Source organism: Leuresthes tenuis, unplaced genomic scaffold (assembly GCF_036924035.1).
Source record: "Leuresthes tenuis unplaced genomic scaffold, fLeuTen1.0.hap1 SCAF_23, whole genome shotgun sequence".
In the NCBI taxonomy this organism is placed as follows: Eukaryota; Metazoa; Chordata; class Actinopteri; order Atheriniformes; family Atherinopsidae; genus Leuresthes; species Leuresthes tenuis.
In genome coordinates, this window is record NW_027325377.1 from 17,993,317 (window position 1) to 18,020,882 (window position 27,566).

The 27,566-nt window shown below is 42.3% G+C and overlaps 1 protein-coding gene across 2 annotated transcripts in view; it reads right to left on the bottom strand.

Moving 5' to 3' along the window:
• Nucleotides 1-791: 791 nt before the first annotated feature.
• apaf1 (apoptotic peptidase activating factor 1) overlaps nt 792-27,566 on the bottom strand; it is a 36,190-nt gene continuing 9,415 nt past the window's right edge. The window contains exons 21-28 of one of the 2 annotated variants that reach the window (XM_072377502.1): nt 27,398-27,523; nt 25,200-25,316; nt 23,651-23,776; nt 21,404-21,535; nt 21,195-21,320; nt 19,756-19,881; nt 17,902-18,048; nt 792-1,033 (exon numbers count right to left, since the gene is read on the bottom strand). In XM_072377502.1, the coding sequence (XP_072233603.1) occupies nt 887-1,033; nt 17,902-18,048; nt 19,756-19,881; nt 21,195-21,320; nt 21,404-21,535; nt 23,651-23,776; nt 25,200-25,316; nt 27,398-27,523 (1,047 nt within the window). In that variant the 3' untranslated portion in view covers nt 792-886. The remainder of the gene's footprint in view (nt 1,034-17,901; nt 18,049-19,755; nt 19,882-21,194; nt 21,321-21,403; nt 21,536-23,650; nt 23,777-25,199; nt 25,317-27,397; nt 27,524-27,566) is intronic. The other variant, XM_072377501.1, reaches the window with a different exon arrangement.

Below are 27,566 nucleotides of genomic sequence, written 5' to 3' on the forward strand. Positions count from 1 at the left end.
TGATTAGAAATTTTTTTTTGAAGAAAAAATTTTTTTTTTTAACTTTGATCTAAGTTCAAAAGTACAAAAAAATAATAGTCTCAGACTTTGATTGGATACATTTTTTTTTTTCAAAGTTTCAATCATTAAAATTCATCACACTATCCATTTTTAATGCTCATCAAATTGCACCAAAAGTTCTGTGTGCTGGTGGATCGAGAAGGCATAACTCATTTACACCCAACATGCTCCCATTCCCCCCTAAAATCCCTTTAAGACTGAGGCTGTGGTGGACATGAAAAGCCTCAAAAAGACTTGTTTATACACTGAAGCCGAGCTTTAGAGCAGATGCAGAGGATTTACCCTGAAATGATAACATGAAAAGTACAAAAAAAAAAGAAACACAAGTCAAACACACTTCGTAATGTGCAAGATGGCTCATATCGATGAGATGCAGAGTGGGAAGTCTCTCAAAGCAAAGGCAATGGTGCTCAGCCTTAACTCAGCATCTCATCTTCACATTTCTCTCCTCACTAGTGATGATGTGCTCATTCCTGATCACAAGGATCCCTGTTTTTTTAGTGGGTAGCTTTCTAAATGCATAAAGACTCTGCAATCTGAACAACTGCTGGAGCTGATCTCATTTAAAGCTGATGTAAACTTCCAAAGTATTGTAGTCATTTGACCCCAAAGAACTTGAAGGAGTATGTGTGTAATGCTCCATTGTATTGTTGTTAGCTAGAGAACCCCTGAATGCAAAGATAGTGCAGCGCAAAGGTAAACTTATTCTTTCTACTCCACAGCGTTAACGCTTGTTTTTGTTCAGGAAACCGTAATATTGTTCGGGATAGTGGCGTTCTGTTTTTGTCTTCTTTTGCTTTTGCAGCCAGTTCCAGCCGCACGGTCGTCACGCCACCCTCTGGAGGACGTAGAGGATGCCGATGCTGTCGATGGTGACGAAGGTGGAGAAGTCGGATGACACGTGGATTTTTTTCAGAGCGCATCCCGATGGGTAGAAGGTCTGAAGTGCCTCACCTCTCTCCACGTTCCACCACTGGATGGAAGACAAAGACAGAGACACCATCGTCAGTCTTTACGGTTGAGAGATCAAGAAACTTCACACAAACACAAGCATATAACTCCTTTGATAATTGTCAGCATGGAAGCAGATGGTTAACATGCCAGGAAACATTTTTATTGCCTCCTTTGTAGGGAGTTAGATGAGATACTTAATTCCAGTGTTGTGCCTGTATTGTTCTGTTGAGGACACTTACATTCGAGGTGCTTCAACTATGAGCACAGCTTAAAGAATGACTGATGAACTCAAACACGTCTAAAAGCAGTAAACTGCATGAACAACTGTAGCAGATATGAATGCACATGGCAGAAAAACTCAGACAGACTAAGAGCTTTGCGATGGCTGCACAGGGGACCGTGATGAATTCAATAGTATAGTACACAGACAAACACACACACACACACACACAATCCCCATCAACTCTCCTGAGCGATTCTGTTTAATCTCGGTTTAAAGCTGACATTTTCCAGTGAAGCTCCAACTCACTGGGATGAATCATCAAAGCCACATCAAGTCAATCATTTATGGCTTGGCTGGGAGTAGGCGCACATTCAACTTTGACAATATTTAGCATGATAATGTCACATCAAACAAAATATTGTACCTCTTCCAGCTGAATAAAACACACAAATCATGTCGATGGGTCGAATAGTTTAGCTGTAAAGCTTAAGCTGCTGCGTTTGTGTGTTTAATACAGAAGGCCATCCTCTCAGCCTCTACATATAGACATACAGCATCAACAGATGCCTGGCTTATAGAACACAGAGACAGCTTGAAGAGAGGCTCATTAGGATGTCAACCAATAAGGTGTGAAAAAAGTTTGTGTTTGGGAAAATAAAAAAAAAAATCTATTTTTAAGATACAGTTTACATGACCTTAAGATATAGGTATATAGATCATCAAAACTCCAATAGGATAGGTGTGGGATGCATGGTAGCCCACTGTTGCCATGCAACAGGAAGATTTTCCTCCTGACACTCTAGTTTGAGTAAACTTAGAGAACACTGTGAGAGAAAACCATACACCAAATATTTTTAAAAACACATCCGCGAGGCACCGTTTACGAAGCCGACGATGTGGCGGTCAGGGTCAGGCTCTGTGTCGTTGGGGTTGGCTTGGTTGCCGTGTTTGTGACAATAAGCCAAGGAGGTAGGAACCTGTGCAAGTTTTCCAGTGCACATAAACATGTTCAGTTTCAGTTATCGAAATGCCTGTGTTGGTGTGTACAAGGCCTAAAACGTGGATGTGATTCTAAATAGACTGTAGATGGGATGGCTACAATGGCTATATTTCTATACCAGAACATAAAGGTACATGACTGTCACCAGTAGGGCAAAATCATTCTTTTAAAAAGGTATAGGCAAGAAGGTGCAAAACTGTACCAGTTTTCAAGGTATGCTGTGCTTGGGCTTTTCCGCTCATTTTAGCTGGCTCCTAACTTAGCAGGGCCGGTTGCCAAGTTGCATTAGTATGACACATCTGTCGTAATGTGAGGTGCTTTCTACGGGTCTTGACAGGTTTTTACATTAAGTGAAAAAGGAGGTCAAGACAAAATGAATATCTTAAACCCCTTTTTATTCTGTTTTTTTCTTCACCGACATCAGATCTGAAAATAAGCCCCTTTGGATGCTTAAAAGAGTGTAAGAGTCAGAGGCCCGCTGACCCACGGTCTTTAATAATTCACTGAGCAAAAAGAAATCGTAATTTTCTACCCTTTCACCAACAATCTGCCAAGAATAAGGCAGCAAATGATTTCTTATCTTGCACTATACAATTTTAAAATACATTAGCGCAAGAAAGCCCATACATACAAAGGCTGTTTTACATAATTGCTATAAGTACACACTCACAGCTGGTTCTTTAATGTTTATGTATACAGTACCACGATGGATCTGTGTGATGTTTACTTGAACATCAAAGCTCTGCTCTGTAATTCGCTGATGCCCTTGAAACTAAACGACAACGCTCGTGACATTTAGTCAAACTAATTAATTTCACATTTCTGCAGGGTTTCAAATAATCTTCTTGGATGAGACGCATACATGATGGGGGAATGTTCCCAAACATGCAACACAGTGACGTGAAGTGACAGTTTTTAGCATCACAAAGTGTGCCTCTGCGAGCTGATGGAGCAGAATACAGAAATATGTGTAAGTGCAGTCACGTCCCAGGGTGTCTACAGCTATCATCAGACCCCCTACCTGCTCCGTCCAGTCATTTAAGGACCTTTAGAAACCAAAATGACATTCAGAACCAGCAGCCATGGCAGGACCCCCTGCTGTGTGTCCTCATCTTGGTGGTGGCTGGAAAAAAACAACTGCTCTTACACACACCTCTCATGATCTGTAAATGCCAAGCATGACGCACAATCAACGCCTGCCAAAGAGGACATAACAAGGAAAAGGAGTCTATCCTGTCATTACTTGTTCCGTTTTTCTTGTATCCAACTTTATCCTAGTTCAGTTAGACCAGTTTCATGTATTTATCTCAATCTCCACTTTCAAATGAATTTATCAATCGCTTTTTCAGCTAGGATTATAAACCTTCTCGGGTGTTTTAGTGTCACCAGCCACGGTTAATAGATCCCATTTGAAACAGCTTGGATAAATCCCTTTGCTGTGCTACTCATAAATATCTGTCAGAGTCTACGATCACAAACAGTGAGTAAAACAGCATTTATATGCTTAAACGGTGATATAAAGACCTGCAAAGGGAAACGAGAAAGAAGTCCTTCTCACATACAGGTTTCATCTTATTGGTGAAAAAAAAGCTGTCTTCATTAATCTTTGATAATTCTCACATGCCAAACGGGGCAGGGTCAGTCATGCATCTGTGTGTGGTTACACGTCACGTCAGGAAATCAGCTGAGTGACGAAGCTGCTGCTGGTTAGAGTGCCGGGTTCTGCAATGCAGGCTTGCTCTTACACACATAGCCTAATTGACCACCTTCCCTGCTGGTTCGGAGGCGTATCAGCTGTCAATCAACTCTGACCTCCCACCCCCTTCCCTCCCCCTCCATGCTGCCTCTTGACTTTCACACATGATATTGACACACAAGGAAGGTGCATCAATCCTGGCTTGAAAGGCATATTTGAAAAGGCCTAAACACTGTTATCTGTGAAGATAAACTGTCTCCCTGTTGGATAAAATGTGGATGTCACACAAATGGATGTTCTCGATTGGGTTGCTTCAATCAGCTTCTACTTGTCAATACACTTACCAGATGATGGTTCAAACAGGCAAAGTATAAACTACACATACGGTCACTGCTATTTGTTCCCTTTGAAACATAAAAAGTAGAAAAAGTCATGTGTGATAATATGTTAGTGGAGGCAAAATGTTGCATTTCCGCCATAGAACACTGCAGGAAAGCCCATAATTGGCTGGTTTTGACATCCAGGAGCATTCACCGGTGCTTATGACTTATCCCGTGTTATCTGACGGTTGAAACTTGGTATTAAAAGGTCAACGATGACGAATTCGGTCTAATTATTTGTGAATGAAGACAAGGGTTAGACACACAACACCAGCAAGTGTTGAAGCTAAAATGAAGTACCGAGGAGCTGAAAACTAACCCTAGATGAAGTCTGATTATTTGTCTCCACAGAATAAGAGAAGAACAGATGTGTGAATGGACAGAAAAAAATGAAGGAGGAGAGAGGGTGACACCAGCTCCAAGTGTAATCGTGCCTGAATGGAATAGAAGATGGCCGCCGGCTGCCAAAGCACTGAGAGCACAAACAAAAGAATAATACTTTGCCTGCTGCACACACATACTTGTACATAAACAGAAATAACCCACCAATCAGACCGACTGAAGCAGATGAGGGAGAGAACAACTAGAGTCGAAGAACAACTACACTGAATCTCTGTTAAGTCAGTTTGATGTTTTATATCCAGCTGGAGTTACAGACAGTTGCAAAAGAAATGTTTAAAACAGCTGAAGGGTGGAAATGGAGGGAGAGCTGAAAAGGATGCTGGTTTCAATGAGGATGGCTTCACTACGAGGACAACAACAGGCCAGAAAAGCCCTGTGTTGTGAATAATTCACACAAAGGGATGATGGAGACACTTGAGTAGATGTAATGAGTGTGTTTTAGGAGGACAGTGGAGATGTTTTTGCTCAAGAAAGAGAACATTTGAAAAAGAGAAAAGCGACACCTGGACGAAGAGTAAACCATCATAAAAAATTCAGATGAACCGAGCAAAAGAGCCGGTGCAGAATAAAGAAATAGAGATTATTCAAACGGTTTGGTCTCACATGAGATTACACAGTGGCGCTTTGTGTTTGTGCGCAACGCTGCAGCCATATCTTCAGAGCAGATGGCTGTTCTGCTGATATCAACACCACCACGGTGGGACGATTGATTTATGGGAGTTAGTGATGCACACAGACGCTACATGACTATCCGGTGTGTGATCATGTTTAGGCGTACATTACATGAATTCAAATGCAAGAATAGCCCACACAGGTGGGATTAGGTGGAAATTTGATTAAAAATCCTGCTAAATATGTGAAAATGACAATGTTTGGATCCAGACTAAAGAGACTTTTTTTCCCCCAGCTATTAAACTTTTAGGCTGATCACAGAAGAATATTGTTGCAGTATCAGTGAACACCTGCTTATTTGCCCATTGATGCACTGAAACAGCTAACCGAGCCTTAGGGAGTGAGCCTACATGAAGTGCTTCCCAGCTTCACTTCACACATCATAGTTGGCACAGCTACAACAAGCTTGCAACACACTCTGTGACAAAACCACTCACCAACAACACTGCGTCCGCTTCCGCGAGTTGGCATCTCTGACTTTGTGTGATCATTTCTGTTTTTCACATAATACGTTCAACAGCAGCTTGGGACAGACGGCCGTGACCGCATCTGCTTTCCCGCTGTCATCTTTGTTTCCATGCTGGTAGATGGCCATGGATAGCAGCTAAATTTAGCTCAAAAAGTGGAGATGTTTTTCTCTGACATCATATTTCACCAATCTATTAAATGTGGTCTAACTAAATATGTCATTTCAGAGCATTTACATTTCATTAAAACTGTTCTATACGCAAAATGGAACTGCACACTTTAACCTGGATAAGGGATTCCTTTAAAGTGTTGTGTCAACTGGATTTTTAGAATCTACTTTTTGGACTTTCTGCACATGTCAAAATGATATCATCACTGTGCCAGAGTGAGTAACCTTAATTCATTCAAGCTAACATCAGAGCAGCACCAGACACATCTCATATCGCAGACTAAATAGGTCTGCTTATTCGGGCTGCCTGAGGGAAAGTCGGTGTCGCTTATATAACTGAAAAACCTGTCTTGTGTGTTCTTGTGAAGGCCAGAACAATGCTTCTGTGCGAGTGAAAGCACAGTTGGGTCTATCAGAATGGCGGAGAGAGGTAATTCATCTTCTTCTTACATAAATAGCTCTGCAGAGTCCAGAGGGAGTAGGTACAGTTTCTAAGCTTTATAAATATATATATATATATATGTGTAAAATCTCCACTCAGACCACAATGGATGGAGGCACCAGCAGAAGGAGATTAACGTAAGACGGTATACCAGCTGGAGTAGATTCTGGTGGTTTTTTGCCTTCATTTTACAAAGAGAAAGTGTGGGATTTAGCGTGAGAGAGCGAGCGTTAGTGACCAGGTCCGAAGTCGAGCGCAGCGGCACGCAGGGCGACTCTGACGTTCAATTATTCATCCAAGGTTCCATCTCCTGAAATATTGATGCTCAGGCAATCCGCTGCACATGTCTCCCTCACACATCATCTGTCTTTAATCACCTTCTCTCACCTGCATTTCCACCATCAACTCATTGTTCATCACAGATAAAACAAGAGGGTAAATGGAAATGAATACGGACTGATGTATATTTCATGTCCTTGTATTAGGCAGATTTGTCCTCTTGCCATCTTTAGTGTCTTATTGTTGTTTGATACATGTGTCTTCAGTCCGAAGAGTGAAATAGGTCAAAAGAAAATCAAGAGTACCAAACAATTACATGCTTGATTGAAGACAAATTGATTGGGTCACAGCATAATTGGACAGTTTTTTTTCTGATATGCATTTTGTTAACTTAGCAGTGCATTTTGTTGGGATAAATGAGCTTATTGCATCCGAGTACGCCATATACGGTGGTTTGTTTAACAGGTTAAGACGACACGGAGAATTTCTGAAAAGCAGAAAGGATTCAAAATAGCACCAGGAGCACTGCCTGTGTTGCACATTCAAATAAAGATCTGCTGAAAGGTAATGGTGGGCTAACTGTAATGTGCAGCATGGCTAATATGTTAAGAAGAACAAGGCAGGCTTTAAATTAAGAACCAACTGCTTAGATAAGCATTTATAGCATTCATGCTGAATGATAGTGTTGGAGCAACATAAGCTGACACTTAGATTATGTATTTTCAGGGAAGGCTTTGCTTATTTCAACAAAAACCACAGTCTATATGCCTCTATAGCAGAGAGCCCAAGTGCTCTACAATACTTCCAGTAAACATTATCTAAGGTGTGGAGTGAGTCTGAGCTTCAGATAAAAATTAAAAGGTGAGAATGATTTGTGCTAAGGTAAAAGTAAGTCAGTTACACACAGCATACACCATCACGCTCCACTTTTCACCCACTCTGATCTACAGCACCATCTCCACTCTGCCTCTTTCCATCTTGGTGGGATCCGTGCACTGAGAAAGACCCTTCTTCTCCAGCCAGAGAGAAAATTAACAACTGCCAGATAAATATTTCACCAGCTTGTGTTTATTCCCCGAGCTTGACAACAAGAGAACTGAATCCAGGGCATTTTCATTCCAAGCATTACTCTTTCAAAGTTTTGCTTTCTCTCATGCGGAAATAAATGCCAAAGGACACTCAAGGGCGTACAGCAAACATCTGGGTGCATTGTGGCAGCATGAGGAACAGCATATGCATGCTAAGATATGCACTTTTGTAATCTCTGGAACAGGAAAAGGAAAAAGATGCACTTTCAGAGGATCTTTTGCATCTTATGAGTGTGTGAAGGTATTTTTAGAGGCAGGCCTGCTTCTACATTGGAGCAGCACAGCAGGAAGCTCATTTCTGGAACAGCATGACTAAAGACAAGCGCTCAACAATATCAAAACCCTGAATGCTGCCAGAACCAACACAGTGGCACGTGTTAAAGATGGGCTTATTTACATACCTGTCCTGTCAGAAGGCGGCAGCTGTCAAAATGTTTCATTTCCATTTCTGGACACATTTTGAAGGAGGAGGGATCAAAGTAAAAGCCAGAGGGTGCGACCAACCTGCAGAAGCTTTAATACCCCCAGATTACTTTCATTTCTGTTGCGACACAACTTAAAAGACTCACTGTATTCAAGTGTTACACAGAGATGAAATAAACCTCGAGAAGAAACTCAGTTGCTGTTGCAAATAGTCTTCAAAGCACTTTAACCGAATAATGCAACGAGAAAGCAGAAAAGTCAGCTGCCTCCCAAGAAGCCAAAAAGGTCTCAGCTTTTAATAAAGAAGTGGCTCAATGTACTTACAGGCCAAGCACTTCATTTTGTGGCATTTATTGCACTTAGTTTGTGGTCGGGTAACAAAGAACACAGAGGCTGTATTTCAACCAACGCAGTGCCGATAAATAAAGGTTTTAATGATATTTTCAGAAGAAGCATTAAGGATTGCTTTCAAACTCAAGTTTGAGTGTCAGATTTGCATTCATTTTCTTAACATCAGTCTATTTGGTAAAGCATTAGTAACTGGGGAGAGAAGGAGAGCTTTTCTAATGAAATCTGAGGGCTAAATGCAAATTGCTGCATTTTACTGGTTGCACATTACGGACATATTACCTGTTCCCACCTAGGAGTGGAAGCAGGGGGAGGTAGAGCCCAAGCTGACGCAGAAGTAGTCCGATCCAGCCCCGAATTCCTCATCCTCTCTCTCTCTCTATTATTCCTCTCTTCTCTCCTAACCTCTATTCCCATTTAAACACCCATTCAAACACATCTCCATACAAGGTAAGTGCTGTGCAGAATCTTTAGGGACTGAAACGCTGGAGACAACTATAACAACAGTAGAATAAGCAGTTCTGAGATTTCATTATAGTACCCGTGTTGCAGTTCAACATTTTCCATCAAGGATCAGCTGACAGCAGCTGTTAAAGCAACACCAGACATACTTTTGTTATGCACATTCTTAGGCCCGAAACTTCAGGCCAGACTTCAAGTTCTAAGGCAAATCAAATTTGTGACTACACTGGAATTCCTTTGTATTTCTGAATATATCCTGCAAACACAATGGCGGCACATAAGGATAAATGCTTTTCAAATTTTGCTATGAGCATGTGTTACAGAAATTACCTCGATTCTCGACCGAATGGCAGCTTTTTCTGTTATTTTTCCATGTCAGTGCATCACAAACTAACTCACATCTACTCATGGCTCAGTCAGTCTCATACTAGATCTGGACTAGATTGTCCATCACTCAGAAAGGTGAGGCATTTATGCTCTACTTTGTCTTTTTTTTCATTTTTGCTCACGCTGCTCCTCACCTTTCTCTTAATCTTTGTCAGGTTCTCTATCCATCAACTGTCTCTTGAGTGAAGGTCAAGACAACCTTCAACCGCCTTCATTTCATCTCGACTCCCTGCTACCACACGTTGCTTTGAGTCTTACTTAGAGTGATGATACGAGGCTTATAATCATGGCTCAGGCTGAGAAGGCAGCCAAGACAGAGATGGTTTTAAAGCAATCCGCAGCATTCAGAAATGGATTTTTATTAAAAAAAAAGGATCATGTAAGACACCTCCATGCAGGAGTGTGAAGAATCAACAGCACAAGAAGCAAGATTCAAATTTAAAGCTCGCCAAAGTGGACAAACAGTGAAAATGACAGCAGGAAGAAAGAAGACTTGAAAGTGTGAAACGGCGAGATAACAAAGACAGGAAGAACAGGCCTTGTGGGAACTCAAGACAGAGAAGCAGGGAATAAAAGTGATGCGAGTGTAAGAAGATGAGATAAGGGGAAATTGTGTTTCTCTCTTTCTCTTCCATCACAGACTCGTCTGATAGGTGAAATCTGACAACAGGGATGGCAGGGGAGAAATGTCATCTTAAACACTCCCATCCATCTGGGCATACAATGTTTGGAAGTGCGTGTGAGTGTTACAAGAGTGTAAAGGCGTGGGCGTGTGCATGACTGTGCGCAAGACAGACAGGAGGAGAAAAAGTGGGACTGCATTTAGCCGTAAGGCATGTGTTTTCGGCAGAAACTACAACATACCTGTGTGACAAACCTTCCTTTTGCACTGTTAAAGGCACATTAACGCTGGAAGCTCGTGGGGCCTTCTTTACCCAATAAGAAGGTGACGTAGGGACCACTCGCAGTTCATGCTTTTATCCACTTTGACTCGCATACATGTACATATACAATGACCTCCCATAGAGAAAGTTAGAAGCAGCAGAATGTCTTGTTCTCGCACAGTCCAGTGTCCTCGGTTGATAACTCGATTCCCTTTCCGAGCGTGTACACTAGGACAAGGTTGGTGGTCCAATCAAAAAGCCAGTAAAGGGAACTGTGCATGTAACTGCACTGACTTAAGTGGTTTGAGCAAACGTCATATTGTGGATTTTCACACTCCACCGCTTGTGCATCAAACATTTGTGCAGAACATCCGTGTCGCTCTGCATCACTGCATGCATGCTGGCTGAGCAGCGTATTCTAATGCTGTTGTATTCTATAATTAAGAGTGATTTGAAAGGAAAAGTGTTCCCGATCCTTAGTTAGCTCACTCAAAAGAAGCAGTCAAAAATGGCAAACACAACATTAATAACGTATGTGATTAAGCTTTCATCTCTACTTAGTGAGAAGAATATGAATGGAAATAAGACAATGTGTGAACTGCAACCTTTGAGCTGTCCATCTTTCAGCACCAAGGGGAAAAGAGCGTGATCGGTCTGTGTTATGACTGGATGTCAGTTTTCTTTTATCATTCAACTAATCATTCTGAAGGAGACTTCAAAGACGCTGTTTGCCATAATTATTGTTGTGACAGTAGTGGTGTGGACTTCTTCTACAGCTATCGCCATAGTTGTCCTTCTTGGTCAGGGCGGCGCTTAAATGTTGCAGATATGTGAACCTGTGATGAAAAAGCCAAAGGATTTTAGGGAAGATGGACGCAGAGGAAACAGTTTCACTCCAGATTCATACTCAAGGGGCTCGCGGCAAACTGTGGGTTCCATCCTAACAAAGATTCCAACCATCAATTTACAGTAATTACAAAGAACTTGAGAACATTCGAAAAACTCAAACGAGTTTGAGCCAACTGATTTAGACGGATTAACCAGACAGAGCAAGTCTCACGTCCCTGCTGATGAGGTGGCTCCTCAGCCTGCCTTTTGACGTCTGGCTTCGTGAAATCAGACAAAACCCGAGAGCGCCCAGAGTTACTGATTAAGGCTGAATGTGACAGCCTTTCTCATCAACACTCCTTTGAATCTGACTGCTCTTAATTTAAAAACCAGGCACAGCCACAGAAATCTGCGTCAGTACATAACGGGAGACATTTGAGTGAATTTGATTTGTTTGTGACGTGACGGTGTGAATTATTTGGGGCTGTGCTCATGCGGTCAGAATGAGCCTTTTCACACCTGCGCCTCCCTCTCGGACAGCGGTACTGTGACGGATGGTCTTGTTGTCGTTCGGAGAGTTTGTGCGTGTGTGTTCTTGGGCTTGGTGTGTGTCAAGGCCAGGCGTGAGACAGGTACAGCAGGACCCAGAGCACAGGGAGCCAGGACGAATGATGTGAGTCAGTGTAGGATGTAACAGCCTCTCTCAGAGGGGTGGACTGCACCACTACATCCCAATCGAACACACACAAACCAAAACACACACATTTTCTCTTGCAGACAGCTATGTTTTTACAATCGAATGCACCGACACAACCGGGATTTCATTTTGCTTGTTGTAGATCGAAAAAAAACTGATGATAAGGAGCATAAGAAGCATTTAATTAAACACTACGACGGTGCCTTCTCACAACAGGGAATTACACAAGCACACACCCCCATGCAATGGCCTGCTGCTTTTAATTACACTAACACAATTCACCCAATCATACAGAGAAGGAGGGAGTCATAAAACACACAGTGAGAACAAGAAAGGCTGAGACGCATAAGAAAAAGGAAAAAAAAAAAGAGATGCACTGACAGAGACGACTTAAGAAAACCTCCTTCCACACAGGGAGCCAAAGAGACAAATAGAAAGAGGCAAACAATGAGAACTCCTCATGCTACAGGCCTCACGTTGCATCACATCAACCAGTCATCTGAGCGAGAGCCATGGGGGATATCACCCGCTGTCACTCGCCGGGCTCTTATCAGACCAGTAACAACATCATTCTGCTTAGCAGCAACAGCAAGATGCCGAGTCGCACTGTGGAAGGGCTTCTGATGCTCAGAGCTGTGATCAGAGAGGATCTCGTGGCTGGAAAGCCTCCACTGAATCTGATAAGAAGAACAGCGTTGCGCCTTGGCTGCAATAAAGCACCAACAGTCTTTCAAGAACACAGTCACAGCGATTTGAGCGTTCTCATTACCTCATCTGAACAGTGTGGATCTCCGAGTAAGCAGAGAATATCAAAGGGTCTACGTTATGGGCATTTAGTTGGCTATCACACAAAAAAATGCTTAAAAGGATTTGTGTTTGTCACATTTTCATGTCAAAATCTTGCATCAGAAAACATTTAAAGCTGTTATTTCTCTCCAACCTTGGAAGCATGAACACATTGTATAGACCTGTTTTTCTCTGCTGTTCTCCCTAAACTGAAACAAGCGAGTGTCGTGTACTTGAGTGCGCCAATCATGTTTCATACAATATCTGAATGGCATTGCAAAGCAGGAGGAGCTATTGTGTCTGACCCTGACAATGAAAGTCCTATTGATTTTTCCCACTTAAGATATCAAGTGCCAGACAGTTGATCCACTTCAGTGGCTTTCCGGTAAAAAAAAAACCTCGTACTACATTCAAATGATTCACGAGTGGCTTACATGGCATCTGTTTGTTGGACAAAAAGTGGAACTTATAAGGTTGCAGCGAATAAATGATTTATTATTTCTTATGCCAAGTGAGCTGCTAACAGCCATAAACTGCATATGAGGAACAGACAACCATCCCGAAGCCTCAAGTTTGGCTTGGAGCCATCTTAGGTTTTTAAAACCCTCCCATGATATGCAAGGTGTGGGTCTGACTGACAACTTATGCTCATGCACTTATGTGGTATGAAACCACACCGTGGAGCATAGCAGGGCTTTTTTAAAACTTGTAGCTGCAGCTGATGCATAAAGGGGGACCAAATCTTTTACAGTTGGACTTTATTTGCATTTTATTTTAAGGTTTCGAGTGACATAATTATTAGGGGTTGGGGTTAGCAGAATGGTGCCACCCAAGAGGCAGGCAGCCTGCTGCAGCAGCTCTGGACATGCTGTGTCTTTCTTTGTGTCTTCTTGAGTCTTTTTCTGTGAAAACACAGCTTCCAAAGCCCAAGTAATGCCTGGAACAAGAAACCAAATCGAGATGAGTTGGAGAGGAGATGCACTGACAAAACTGAGCAAAAAAGAGAGGGAAGTTCAAACCAGAACTTCCCTTGATCATCATCAGGAGTGTGTGATCGCTGGCAATAAATGGACGAGCTTGGACCCCTGATGAGAACACAGAAATATCAGGTTCCTGTCCATGTTGTCCACTGAGAGTTCACTCGTTTTACCTGCCAATGCTGCATGTGCACAGCTGAGTTGTTCGTGACCTCTGAAGATTTCTACCACACCTTCCTCTCCGCTACACTTTCTACATGCTCATCAGCCGATTTATATTGTATTTTGTTATCTATCTATTACAATAGCACATCATTAATTATAACTAATACTGCAGCAATAGTATTTCCCTTTGTGGATTAATAAAGAACTGTTGAATTGAATTGAACTGAATTGAGTTGAATCGAATTCACAACAATATGGCCCCGTAGCCTGCTGCACTTCCAGGGAAAATGTAGAAGTTATTTATCAATGATCAATCATTATTATGCAGTTACATTGTTAATTTGAAATAAATGCTGCAGCTGATTAAAAATTGTTTCGTTACGTTGTGACACTCCGTCCTTCATGTTCAATCCTGCGGTTTAAAATGTCTAAATTCATTTCTCTGAAAACATTCCCCATACTTCACATTCTCCTCAGCTAAGCCGTTATTTTGAGCTTTCAAAGTATTCAGGCCAAACTTCAATATCAATCAGTCTACATCTATGATCCAAATGCACATCTAACTCAATCCCTTTGATCCTCCATAATGAAAATCTCTCCCCTACACCAGCTGAGGACGCATGCAAACCAAATACCCTTACGGAGACGTTCAGAAGGCTGCCAAACCTTTTCCTCAAGACTGACAGAAAAAGAATTACAATGGGAAAAAGAAAAAAAAAATGTGTTTTTTGGAAATAATCTCGTTAACCACACTGGTAATCTTGCTTTATATTTATATGGAAATTTCACTTCCACTGTTTTATCTGAAAAGAAGATATGAAGATAACGAAGAGCAGAGTTATGAGAGATGATTTCAATTACATACTTACTGACAAGAAACTGAAGACGTGTTTTGAGTGCAAGAGAGGCAAGCATGAAGACACGCTGGCAATAATCATTAAGACAGACAGACAATTTGATTATCTTTGTGCTCTCCTACTCTGTTGGCTATATTATCTGTCATAAGAGGCACACGCTGTCATGGTAATTACTGTGCCAGACAGGAAGGCCTCTCATAGATGTCCAGCTGAATAATCCATCACCTGTCCTCACGTCCACACACTGATCCATCAAGTTAACATGCTTCGCTGAAGCAGGAAGAAGGTCTATGAAGTGGAGTAATGGAGTGATCTAATTATCAGAATAATTACAACCTTCCTCATGATGTGTCAGAAGATAAAGCTTATGAGCACAATGTTATTGCTCCGAGGGAAGCCGCCGTGTCTTTAAAGTTCAGAAATAAAAAAAGCAGAGGGGGGGGGGGTTAATACAGCCCAACTCAAAAGGATTTTATTGAGTCAGATATGTTAGGATTGAGGAAGCCAATCTTCTTCCAGGAGAAGGCATCTTTAGATGTAGAGAACACAACTGGATTCATCATCTGAAAAATCTCAGCTGCTCTTAAGACGCTTGTGATGCTCAATTTGATGCTTTTTTAGTCAAAGAGGTTTCGAAATATCTTCACGTGGGCTTTTATTACGTTTAAACTAATTTTCCAGGGTTTATGATCTTGTCAGAAACCTACCAGAAATCCCAATGTGGACTGACCATCTGTCTATAAAAAGCCTTAACAACAGCATCCGCTGCTATCAACAAACATCTCCATCAACCCACACACGCAGGTATAAACAAAAGCCACGTACACACATTCACACACACACACACACACTCTCACACAACAGCCCCCCACACACAGCATCAGGAGTAATATGAGATATAAAGCCTCATCGATCAGGAGCGTTCTCCTGGGAGAATTACATCATTGCTCAACAAATAGCCAATCAGAGCTCAGCTGAGGCTGCCCGCTTTGTGACCCTTTCTGCTGTAAAAGCCAAGGTAACAAAGAGGCGCACACTATTCCAGTCACATCACAAGGTGGCATTGATATCTTTCTCTGAGGGACTGAGCGGTTAATGTGATCCTCCAGCTGAGGATGAATGAGGCCGTCTTTCTCTTGCTTTTGACGATAACCCATCAAAAATCTCTCAATCAGCAATCATCCATCTTACGTACACGTGAACATTTCATAATTCCGAACAACGCAGACGCTATGCATAATCTTAGGTAAAACAAAATTGATGGGGAAAAGATCCAAAATGACAGGAGGATATTGTTCGCTGCAAACCTGGAGGAACGCATCATTTTGGCCTTGTTGATTTGACTAAAAAGATCTAGTGGTTGACCACTAGCCTGGTTAGAGGTTGAGGTTGGAGTAGAAAGCGGAAATCTTCCCGTCTGACATCTGCTGAGGTAAGTAATATTCATGCAGTGTGTTAAGCTACCCTGTAAGGAATTAACTTGACTTACCTAAGAAAGCAAAATCTCAGTTTCTCTCATGCTCATTTTATTCTTAATGTTACTTGAAATGTTATTTTCAGGTCCACTAGCTTGGAAGTTAGCAATTGCTTCTCCTACTATGTTAGATGTTAATGTTACTGTTCTCTGTGAGCTCTGCAGTACTGAAAATAACCTGTTGGATGCAGTAATTAATCATGTCGTCTGGGTGATAAGAAAGCAAAGCCACAAACAGAAGCCGTAGTTCAATTTTTAATTTTCCTCACGAAGCTACTCAACATGCAAACCCACACATGAAAGCTGCATTTCTGAAACCTTTTCCAGGAACCAGGTATTTGAGATGGGTCACTTCCTCTGCTCAGTTCAACCGCAGAGGAACCAGAGGTTAAACATAGTTCAAGTGAGGAAATTGCATCCTCAGAAGCAGTGCTGATAGGGAATTGGTACTTTTGAGACTACATATATGGTGGAGTTTGCAGATATGAACATTTCAGATCGTCTTTTTTTTTATATTCATCTCAGATTTGATATCCACAAAAGCTCCAAAAGTCTGTAAACTTTACGTTGTACCACAGGGATAGCTGTTACTGTTTGTAAACACAACATTCAGTCTCAAACATTCACATCGAGAGCTCCAGAAGGAGTGTGGAGACAGACCTCAGAGTGTGACAAGAAAGCAGCTGAATCAGAGCAATAAAACTTTCATCTCCGATTGTTTCACAGCGGTTCTGGTCTGAGGCACAAATAAAAACAACTAAAACCCAGCGGAAATGTGTACCATTAACAGATTTGAAGTGAGCGGAGCTCATGAGCACTTCCTTGTGTTGCTACTGCTAGGTGAGACACAGCTGAGGCGTCTCACAATGGGCCAAGACTTGCGTTGGTCGACCAAGCTCCAGAACTAGAGAGTGTGGAGATTGTGACAAGAAAGCGCGGTAAAATAAGAGAAACAAAGTGTTACTTTCTAGTCTGTCTAAAGCAGACTGCGAGAAGTTTGCTTGTGGAATTTCAAACTCGGTGGCGTGTTTTCCTTAAAGTTACAGTGGTGTGATTTCTGAGGGTCTAATCCCTCTTTATATTAAAAGTTCTGATCTGCAGGATTTAGAGTATGTGGGCACCAACAAAGCCTAATTATCCAGGGTTTGCTGGCAAGACAGACTCATTAATATATGCAAACATAAAGATCTGCGGTTGTGATGGAATAACAGCTGTAGCGAGAGCTAGATCCACTAAAATTGGGATTTCTCTCCAGGAAAGCCTACCGTCACGCTCCAGCTGGCTACTTTTTCCTGCAGGCTGGTTACTCTGCTTCAAAGATCCTATGTTCTCAGTGTCATGCATTAATAGGTCGGAGTTGTTTGTGCAGCACAAGGCATCCCTACAAAATATTAGCTGTGCAGTAATAGCCGAGGTTATCAGTGGGGAGGAAAAGACGCAGAATGCTTTTTTTGTGGGGTCAAACAGGCCTCGAAAACAAATGCAAAACCTAAAAAAGCCCCAGTAAACCTCTCCAACTTATATACAGCAGGATACATGTGTTGCTTAGCAATTCCTTTGTCGAATTTCTAAAATGAGCTTTTTAATGAAGGTAAACAAAAGCGGGGAGGAAAAAAGGAAAAGCTTATGACTATCTAACTGCAACAAAAAGGAAACTGATGCATAAAGGACACTGCAGGAGCTAAATTCCAAATGCTGAAGACCAAACTGTGTTTCTTCTTCATCCCTACGCTGATTCCACGTGAGTTTCCACCTGAATTTTAATTATGTGTTAGCTTACCTTAATGTAGCCTCCAGTTGAGACCAGAAGAGAGTTGTCTGGGGAGAAGTGCAGATCTGTGACCCAGCCTCCATGGAGGGAATCCATGCCGTCCTTACTGTCCCGGGAACAAACCTTCAGTAAGGAGCCATCTTTGACACTCCAGAGCTGTGGTGGAAAGTCAGCCACAGATAATACATCATCAACTGAAAAATGTTGCTCATTAACAGCCTGGACAGGTCACCAATCTATCACAGGGCCTAAACAGAGGCAAACAACATGCACTCTTACACTCACTTCTACGGTCAATTTAGAATCATCAATTTATCTAACATGCATGTTTTGCTCCATTTTAGCTCCCGTCTCCAGTCCTAAGAGACCTGGTCTGCTCTGACTGGTCATGGGATTGTTCAAAATGGTGTTCCGCAACGTAGCTGTCGTCTCATTCTTTTAGAGGCTCTGCAAATGTGTTTCATGGCGATGTAGACAAGTGAGGGAAGAGAAGCCTGGACTACAAACGTGGAGTTTCGTGCACTTCAAAGACAGCTAATGGGAAGAATAATTCCTCTTTGGTGTGGACTTTGCAGAACTTTTACATGTAAAACCAAAAAAGGCATAATCAACCTCTTTAAGGTACCCATCTCTTGTAAATATTAGGCCTGAGCGATAAATCAATGAGTAGAATTTGTAGTTTAAAACTGATTTTTCTTTAAGGAAAATTCAGTTTTCTCTTTAACAAATCACAAGAGGCACTGTGTAACTGCCCAAATGGGAAGTTTGATCATATATATAGAAATAAAACAGATACATCTCTTTGTACTGGCATCCAGGCTGAATAAATTTGTGTTTACAAAAGTCATTCCTGGAAATTGGGATATCTGAGTGTGTGGAAAAATGACGTTTTCAGTGTTGTTTACAATGGACTTCCCTTTGCAAGTCATACGTTTTTTATCATACATGCTCCTTAACGAACATATTATGGTGTGCAAGAAATGTTATGGTCTTCCATCCACCCTTACAATATAACAAGGCCGACCCATTCAGATATTGCTCTGTAAGAGATGGTGAGAAACGAACTAAGATACTAAGTGATACGTGATTTACTACAGAAAATGAAATAATGCTTTATAAATAAGTCATTACTTGTACAGTGCATCATATCTGTTTGCAGCTGTTATGCAACTGCTATGTTTATCACATGTGCAGCTATATTTATTTCTTAGCATGTCTGACTCACATTTGTTTCCATAGAAACAGGGGTGAGATTTCAGAGCGGTTTATGTAACTGGACCTGATGGATTCAGTATTTTCTCAATAATGGAGCCACTCAGCTCAAAGGTCACCACAGGACATTAACCTTTGATTTACTGATGCTGCATCACCTTCCGCTGCAGGCTGAGCAGCGCTTGCTGCTCTAAGACGGCCTAACTTCACAGTTTCGATGAACGTTATGCACAAACAGTTCAGACTGAAACTTGGAGATCCAGTTTGGCATCCCGAGTCCGCTCCTTAGAACTGCCTCCTCCCCTTTATCGCATTCCTTCTATGTACACTGAAGTAATCATAATGTATTAGTCAGCACTTCATCTAAATGAGTTATGACATGTAATTAGGAGGTAATTTCTGGAACTGAATGCTGTCTGCGGTCATTTTTTTTGTACGTTGTCCGGCAAATTAGATGGCTTAAGGCGTCGTCACCGCTTCTCGTGGCGTGTTGACACCCAGAATTTATTTCCATCGTTCCACAAACTCCCTCTTTTCCCGGAAAACTCCTAAATCTTTCTGCTCTGGATTCCCCTCTACTTTAACAGTTTCAGTGGCCAAAGTAAAAAAAACGCTCAGGCAAAGAGAAGGCTGAATGTTGTGAAAACGCACCCGGATTTCTCCATTGTCGTCTCCTGTTGCGAGGCATTGGCCATCCCAGGAGAATCGGCAGCTTCGAACACACTCTTGGTGACCCCTCAGAATGTGGACGCACTGCCAGGACTCGCAGCGCCACAACTAAGAGAAAAAAGGGAAATAAGGGAAGCTGAATTGCAGATTCAGATGGCAAAGTGTGTGCTGTGTATGTTGATGATAGAAGTGAAAATAGCTGTCTGTTATTGGGTGATCTCTGCCACACGTTCACCACAGTCCATCGCTCATCCATTGTTCTTTTTTAAACTCCTTTCCTCTTTCTTTCTTACTATTTTTACCCCCATCTGTCCCTTCACCGTCCCGGTCACATCCTGTGTTGCACAGAAAATAACTTGGCTCATAATTAGACGCTTCATTTGGCAGACAGCTAACTATCTCTGCACACAAAGCTCCATTCATCTGAAGGTCAGGAGAAGAGGATAGATGGAAAAAAAAGGGTGGGAAGGATAAGAAAACGAACAGAACAGAGCACTCCTCTTCTTTTTGTGGAGCTCCACAAAGAAAGTTAAAGCCAAGCTTTTTGGTTTGACCTCCAGATAGATGGAAACCACGGACTTCGCTGTGGCTTTGAGTTTGCAAAGCCCTGACTCGCTCTGGAGAGCAAGGACTATGTGACTGGCTGCTGACCAACCCAACAATACACACATCGAATTTTACAGTCTTTGCCAAATTCATAAAACACACAATCTCTCCCCTCTACCATTTGTTGACAGAAGCCAAGTTGACTGCTGACCAAATGTAAATTCCTGAGTGAAACTCTGTGGCAGTGGCTCTTGATCATGTGACTTAACATGCCCGACAGATTAGCTTTGAATTGCATCTATAATGGGACAACAACTCTCATTCACGGCTGAAAAACAGATGGATATTCATACTCACACTACGGAAAAATGAATGCCACCTAAAAGCAGTCAGGATGCATTCGCAAGCACAGTTCACTACAGTTCCTGGTGGATGCAGTGCAGTGGATGAAGGGTAAGAAATAGTGGAAGAAAAATGCATCTCACTCAATTCAGACCGAAGTCAGGCCAAAGTCAGGCCAAAGGCAGGCGCAGGGGTATGGGTAAACAGAAACCTGGCAAAAGTTACATCCTGACAGAGAGCTGGGTCATTTATGGTCAGCATGCCTGCAGGGCCACGAGTTGCATGTAGGAGGACGGACTGACCTGTCGGTAACTCACCGGGCCTAAAGCCATCTGCTGCACACTAATCTCTAAGCTAAACTTTTAACTTCAGATATCATGCTTAGCAACAGATCCATGTGTGTATGCCGTAGGTAATCCGTGCAGAAGGAGCTCTGAGAGAAGACGCTGATGTGTAATAGGTCATGCAGTTACTGGAGGCACAAATAGACGTATCTCATCTCATGAGTATGTGTGTTTGTGTAAGTGTTAAACCTTAGCGGTCCTGTCAGCAGAGGCGGTGGCAAAGAGACATCTGTCCGGCGAGACATGACAGGACAGAATGGCTCCTTGATGAGCCTCGATGTCCTGCAGTTTCTCGCCATTTTCTGTGTCCCACACCTGGCAGCGAGCAAAGGAGAGACAGATTATTTACGCTTTGGTTCGCTCTGCTGTTCGATGTGGTGCGAGTGGATGAGTTTCACCTTCACGGTACCATCAAAGGACCACGACAGCAGTCTTGAATCGTTTGGTGAGGCAGGGAGAAGAGAGAAGTTTCTGACTTGCTCTCTGTGACCCTGAAGCACTTTACACTCCCCTGATTGCCACCTCCACACCTAAAAGGGGGAACAGAGAGAGCAGTCTCTTAGCTACTAGTACAGTTCAAAGGCAATTGTCAAATAGCCCTATAACCCTTGGAAACCCTCTCACCAAATATATCTAACACAAGAACTGAAGGGATGTGTCTGACAATTTCTGAAACATTCTAACAAATTCCACACTCACACCAAGCAGAGTGAAGATGTATAAAAGTGCTGAAGCTAAAACTGTGAAAAAGGCTGAATGATCCCCATATTCAAGTTGTTCTCACATGAACACCAGAGATGTTCAGCAGACTGTGTGGACAATTTGATCCAATCTTTTTTTTCGAAACAGTTATCTGGAGGGCGCAGGAGGCAGCGTGCCATGCAAAAATCACACTGTGGAAATCGCTGTGCAGATATGTACACATCTCAACATTTATCAAGGTTATTACTGACCATCGGGATATTCAGATTCTGCTTCCGCTGCAGAATTTAGCTGCTTCTGCAAATGTGAGTTTAAAAAGTATATTATCAGTCTAATCTTAAGCCTTTTTCCTACTTCATACATGCAGTGGAGTCCTGAAATGGGCCAGCAGAGCTGTGGATCTCTATCCAGGCAGTACGGATGCTAACACAATTAGCATATCAATTGCTATTGTCAATGTGCTGCAAACATTTCCGTAGCATACATCTTATGCTGTACCCTGCCTCTTGTGCAATCTGTCCAGAGGACACTCCAGACTATGAACAGTCATGTGAACACATTTTATGCCACGAGTCTCCTGCTATGAAGTGCAATGTCTTAGCGGTCATCTGTGCAGATACTTTTTTATCTAACAAGTAATGCATTCTATTTTGCTTTTCCCAATCTTTATAACCCATGTAGTGACTCAAAAATAGAAATAATGAAGGAAACAAAGGCAGATTGCATCAGTTCTTTTCCTCCGAGTACTGAGACAGAATAACAACAGCACCTTGGGTTGAGGCCTTGACCTTTGCACTGTAATGTAATGACAAGAAAGCACACACATAGCTGTGCAGAAATGCAGCTGTATGACAGTTATAATGGTGCTGTAGATCACAGGATGTTATGCTTTTTGCTTTTATAATGCAGTTGTGCTGGATAGAAGCCAAACGCATCTGTTAAAACCCTAGACCTGCGCATCCAGATAGCCTGTATTGTGCATTCAAGCCATTAAACCCGCAGGAAGAGCAAAGAATCTGAGCTTAAATTTAGGCGCAGGGCAGAGAATCCTCCATCAATCATTGTTTTTGTGTGCAATGTTGCACCTTTCCCCGTGGTCTGAAGGTTGAAATTGGTTAAAAAACAAAAACATTGGTGTCATTCACATTCCGTCTGCGTTTGCATTAACACCTAAATACACACTTCCATTTCCTGGCCAGCACCTGTCAAACAGAATGAATCTGAATAGTTTCTGAATAACCCGCGGATGGTGTGAGAATAGTGATGCTTTAGGCAGCAACCACACGAATACAGAATGAGGTGCTGTGCTGCTGGGGAAAAAAGGAAGTGCTGCAGTGGACAGGTCTGTGGGCAAAAGGAAGAGATGAAGGAGAAGGAGAAGAAAGAGATGAGCAGGGAGTAGAGGAAAGGGGAAATAAGCAACAGAGCATGAATGGTGGGGTTGACAGAGCATAACCGCCTGATACACACACACACACATACAGTATTCACACACAAACGCAGACAGTTGCATGCGGTCAGCACAGGAGCAGGAGGGGAATAAAGAGCTGTGGCCAGAGGCAAAAAGACAGAACAGGAAGGAGAGGAGACAGAAGAGAGGGATGAGGAATAGAGAGGTGAAAAGGCCGACAGGGAGGCTGGTAGAGTGTAACAGGTAGGGGAAGGTGAAAACACCACAGAGACCCGGAACACTGTGAGGACGAATGATTCACAACAGCAGGTATTTTTACTCAAGGTGAAGAATGGGAACAGAGGGAGAAGAATAATCAATAGCGTAGAAGAAAAATGGGAAGCAGGTTGGGGGAGCAGGTGAAAGAATATGCCATCAATTAGGGAGGAAAAGAAGGTGAGGGATGGGTGATGAATGGGAGGAGGAAAAACAATATCATGCAAAAACAAAGGAAGAAAGAGAGCAACAGGGGGAGGAGAGGAGTCTAGCCTACCCTGATGGTGGTATCCTCAGAGGATGTGATGAGCGTTTGGCCGTTCTGGCTGAACTGGCAGTGAAGCACAGTCTTAGTGTGTCCCTGAAGAGACGCCAGAAGCTTCCCGGAGGGCAACTCTAACACCTGGAAGGACGAAACAAACAAACGGTAACAACACGGACACTCAAGTAAACAGCAAGAGCTCGGACCCGAGCACAATTTTCAGTGTCTCTGCAGAGGCACCAGGTTATAACAACGTCTTGAGCTGAACATTCCTGTTGACAAGGAGGCTTTTTCCTGCAGGGCAACCACGAGGGTGACATTTGAGGTTTTTAGTGAATTGTTTCGAGGATGGAAATATTTGGTTCAAGACAGATTTATGAATTCAAAGCGCTTGCAGACACTCAAACACACACATACGGCCACTAGAGATGCCAGTCCTAAACATATCAGCCTGGAGGAAATATTGCATGTACATGCAGAACATCAGCATATACAGAAAGAGGGAAACGGGTATTCTATTACCTCATTTCAACATATCGCCACACATGAAGTACACTTTGCTTTCATGCAGAAGTTAATGGCATAAATTGGGTCCTCGGGTCACACAAAGCTGTTGGCCTGCCTGCACAATATCAGAATGAAGATCTGTGCCAATCAAACATACCGTTTAATTGGTTTCACTGATTAAAAATTTGAATTTATGTTGACCTGATAGCCAAGTCCTCGAAGCATACCGTATGGGCAAAAATCCCCTCAGCAAGTGAGTCCCTGGTTCAAATCCCAGCTGACTGGACCTTTGCCTCATATCATTTCACTGCCCTCTTTCCCCACATTCCTGACCATCTTGTAGATAAATAAGTTATTAATGCACAAACGTCCCAAAGTACCCAGACACGTTCAATAATTAATTACTTAAAACAGCAAAAATGAACTCGCAAAAAATGAGCCTCACCGCAGTGATCAAATAAAACAGGTTCTGAGTAAGCCAAACAACACTTGGGATTTTAACATGCACTGAAATAGTCTGGTCTCAGATGACAGGGTTGAAATGTTTGAGCAGAACAAGCCTAAGGACGCGACAACCATGTCTGTCAAGCTGCACGTTAGCTTTCAAAGACTGAGCGAGGATGTCTTGGCCGGCGTTACACATCCGGCTCAATGATTTCTGGCACGGTGCAAGAAGGAATACGTCAGAGTAAAAAGAATTTAAAAGGAAAATAAATCAAAACATGGGCTCCTATCTATGCTCTTTACATCAGCCGGCTTTTATACTTGCTTAATTCCACAACCAAGGGATTAAACGAGCCAGTGACTCACTGCAGAGCTGATGTAGAGTCAAAGAAACAAAGAAGAAAGACAAATTAAAGGACCAGTTAGCCAGTAAAGAGGCTAATCCCGCTTGATGGCATGAAGTATCTGATGCACACAATAACTCGTTGGCTATTCTATTATTAGTCCTAAAATACACATGCAGAATAATATGCGCACACATACAAAGTCACAAAAAGGAATTAGTGATACTTGATTGCTCTGAAACTCAAACACTTTCCCTACCATACAATACCTGCACGCTGCCTGTGTAATAAGCTACTGCCAGCACCAACCTCCAGTAGGAGGTCAGCAGTCGTTGGATCCTGCAGCCAATCGTCCTTAGCACCTGACTAACTGTCAGCCCTGACTCCTGGCACACACACACACACACACACAAAAACACAAAATTGCACTCTTTCAGTCATTAAGAAACAGGGACTTTCTGCTCTTTGCTGCACATTTTGTCACAAAGCTGCCAACTTTTTTTTTCTTTTTTTTTTAAACTTTAGCATAACAAAGCCGGCATCCGAGGCATTCGCAAGATTATTACTGATTTTTTCCTAGTACAATAAGTCAAGATAAGGGAGGGGAAAAAATTAATGCACTGCAGTGATCAGAGACTCCAGGACTTTGTTACAGGGCACCACCTGGTGTTAACACAAGGGACTGCAACGGCAAAAGCTCGGTGGAACAAAGTAGTGAAAGGACCAAAAATGTCTAAATATTTTCCCACAGAAAGACTATTACAGGTTAAACAAACATATCATTTCAAATGCTTGTGTTGGATGAAAATAATTAAGACACACATAGAAGATTGAGAATAACTCAGCAGGTAATGCTGCAAAAATCAGTTCAGTTCATAAAGCTCAGGAAGAAAACTGAGGTGCAAGTAAAATGTTTAATATCAAAACCTATATAATACCTATGTTTTGGTCTAAAATGACAAAAACAAACTTCTTCCAACACCTTATTATGAGAGATGCATTAATTGCTCCACAAATACAGTTTTTCTTTTGAAAACCACTGTGTGAAAAGTCATTACAATCATCATGCCAAAAATCTTTGGCAGTGTTCTTAATGCATGTATTTATAGGGCAGAATTAGTGTTTTGTGTATTCTGTACTTGTTGAGTTTGACGTTTATCTTACAGGTTCATGCTGTCCGGGCGTTTGCAAATTGTCTCGGGCTCTGGAAAGTCAGGACACGTTCATTCAAATAGTGACTGACCGTTTTTGCCATCTGCGAACCCCCCCCATCACTTATCTGTGAGATCAGATCCAAGAGGTTAGCCACATTAACTCCTCGGTTCATTAAGACATTAGAACCTCTTAATTAATCAGAGTTGCTCTCTGCTGTCGGACACTGGCACAGCCACAGGATTCACATCTCAGGAGGCTCTGCTTGAGTTTGGGTTTTAAATACGGAACAGTAACTTTAACGGGTGTCCTAACATAAGACACTGAAATGCCTAAAAACTATTTATCTTATCTTATCAAGACTTAGAGGAGCGGAGCAAAGAGATCAGAGGAGGAGGAGGAGGAGGAGAGATGAGAGAGAGAATAAAAGAAAAGTAGAAATATCAGAGCAAGAGCAGTGTGTCGAATATAAATCACAGGTAAAAAGAGGGGAAAAAAAGGGCAGGGAAAGAAAAAGAAGATGAAAGAGGCGGCTGGAGATGACCCGACGTGTAACTGACGGGACAGATAAAAGGTGAAAGAAGTGATGTCACAGCTCATGAATCAACACAGCCTGAAAAACAGCTTCCGGGGGAGATTTACACACTCACACACACACATACACTGACAGGCAAAAAAGAGCAAAAGCATCACTTCTACTACTAATACACACACAAACCAGTGTGAGAATTTACAGCAATAATTCTGCATCGCTGCTTGATTAGGAGTTGTCGGCACTATTTAACGCTGTTAAAACATTTTATGCAGAGATGTCAGAATTCTTCACCTGGTTCAGTCACACTCACACCGAGTCTTTATATAACTGTGTTAAATCTGAGTTGGAGCAAGGAAGCTTATCGGATTGCACTGATTTTACCTCCCGGATGAAGTAAAGCTGAAAATGCTTGCACATAAACGTACAGTTACTCTCCAAAAAGAATGGAATACAGAGACTCGATTGAACTTCTCGTTGTTCTAACAACTTTGAGAACAAAGTGGGAATAGTGAGCTACTTCTTCTGCACAATGAGACAGCTACGATGAGATCACTTACTGTCAGAAAAGCAATTGTGTGAGGCTTAGGGTGAAAACATATAACAGTAAAGTGGTTTGGACAATAATAAAGTGCTAGTATTAGCCGTCACTGCGGAGCTTGTGTTGTTTACTTACTGCTTGGATGAGATATTTCTTAAAGGATGGATTTTTGAATGAGTGCATATTTCATTCCTGTGATGTCGCTTTATCAAGTATCTGAACACACATTACGGCTGTTTTACCTGCACGGTGCCGTTCTCCTGGCCCAGAGCCACAGCAGACGGCTGCCTGCACAAACAGGTACATCGGATCCTGGATGACATCTCCTCCGACTGAAACAGCACCGATCCCGTTTTGCCATCCCGCACCTGACACACGAGAACACAGAAACATCCCACCTTCATATTCCTG